Source organism: Galeopterus variegatus, unplaced genomic scaffold, assembly GCF_000696425.1.
Source record: "Galeopterus variegatus unplaced genomic scaffold, G_variegatus-3.0.2 Scaffold11359, whole genome shotgun sequence".
Taxonomy (NCBI): domain Eukaryota; kingdom Metazoa; phylum Chordata; class Mammalia; order Dermoptera; family Cynocephalidae; genus Galeopterus; species Galeopterus variegatus.
The window spans coordinates 24,563-25,802 of record NW_007737470.1 but is presented as its reverse complement, the minus strand read 5'-3'; the positions used below and the strand labels follow the sequence as shown (position 1 = coordinate 25,802).

Genomic DNA, 1,240 nt, shown 5'->3' with positions numbered 1-1,240 from the left:
TGAGGGTTGCGATCCGTTGCCGGACACGGAAAAAAGACAAAAAAAAAAAAAAAAAGAAATATAAGATTGGAATAATACCAGATATCAACTGTACCTCTAATCAACAGCTTAACTTTACAACCTAGGGACTAGCAAAAAAAACAGCAATCTAGACTCAAAGCCACCAGAAGAAAGAGGACCTCAAGGCCACCAGAAGAAAGAGGATATTTTTTAAAAATGAGAAAAGCATTAGAAAAATGAATGACACCAAACACTGGTCCTTTGAAAAGTTTGACAACATTGACAAACAGCTAAACTGACTAAATAAAAAAGAGGAGAGAACAATAAATAAATCAAAAATGAAAACAGGGACATTACTACTGATTTTAAGAACTAAAAGATACTATACATTCTAATATAATAATAATAAAATCCTCATAAAAGAATACTATAAACAATTGTATACCAACAAATAAGATAATCCAGATAAATGGAAAGCTTCGTATGAACAAAAAATTACCCAAATTGATTCAAGGTAAAACGGAAAATGCGAACACACCTATAGCAAGTAACGAATTAGTAAACAACAACTCAAAAAGAAAGAAAAAGAAAAAGAAAGGTCAGGACCAGATGACTTCACTGTTGAATTTCACCAAAATATTTAAAAGGAATTAAAACCAATTCTTACTCAAATTTTTCCAAAATATAGAAGAGGGAAAAAACCACTTGTACATCTTCATATTATGACAGGATATTTTGTATTTTCTAATTTTTTGTAATTGTTTCCATCCACCTGAGGTGTGCATTCTGTTACTCCTCCAGTAGATTATTTTTATCTAAAGAACAGGGTCGATATATTCTAATTATTTAACAATTTAATTATATCTTTTCTGCAATGTTTAGTGCAGTTTTATGTACACTTAAAATGCTTGTCAAGCATTATAGGCCCAAGAATTGAAACATTCCTAGTAAAGACAGAACTATTCAATAAACTATCAAACTGTGCAAGAACTCAAAGGACTGAGCTGTTACTAACATTTTACCTGCTCCATTTTGATGAGGAAACAATCAATAAAGTCTCGAGGATTGTTAATGTCCAAAGATTCTTGGTGTTCTTTTATTTTCTCCGTAATATAACTTCTTAAACTAGCAATATTTTTAAATAATTTGTTATGAATTCCTGGGAAATAATCAAGGATAGATGGAAAAGTATTGCAGATCTAAAAGAGAGAACAATAATTTATTAAAGGAGAAACATATA

At 30.2% G+C, this 1,240-nt stretch overlaps 1 protein-coding gene across 1 annotated transcript in view; it reads right to left on the bottom strand.

The window, feature by feature from the left end:
• LOC103610588 (cytochrome P450 2C42-like) overlaps positions 1-1,240 on the bottom strand; it is a 26,445-nt gene that overhangs the window by 18,440 nt on the left and 6,765 nt on the right. The window contains exon 4 of the mRNA XM_008594730.1: positions 1,023-1,199. Within this exon, the coding sequence (XP_008592952.1) occupies positions 1,023-1,199 (177 nt within the window). The remainder of the gene's footprint in view (positions 1-1,022; positions 1,200-1,240) is intronic.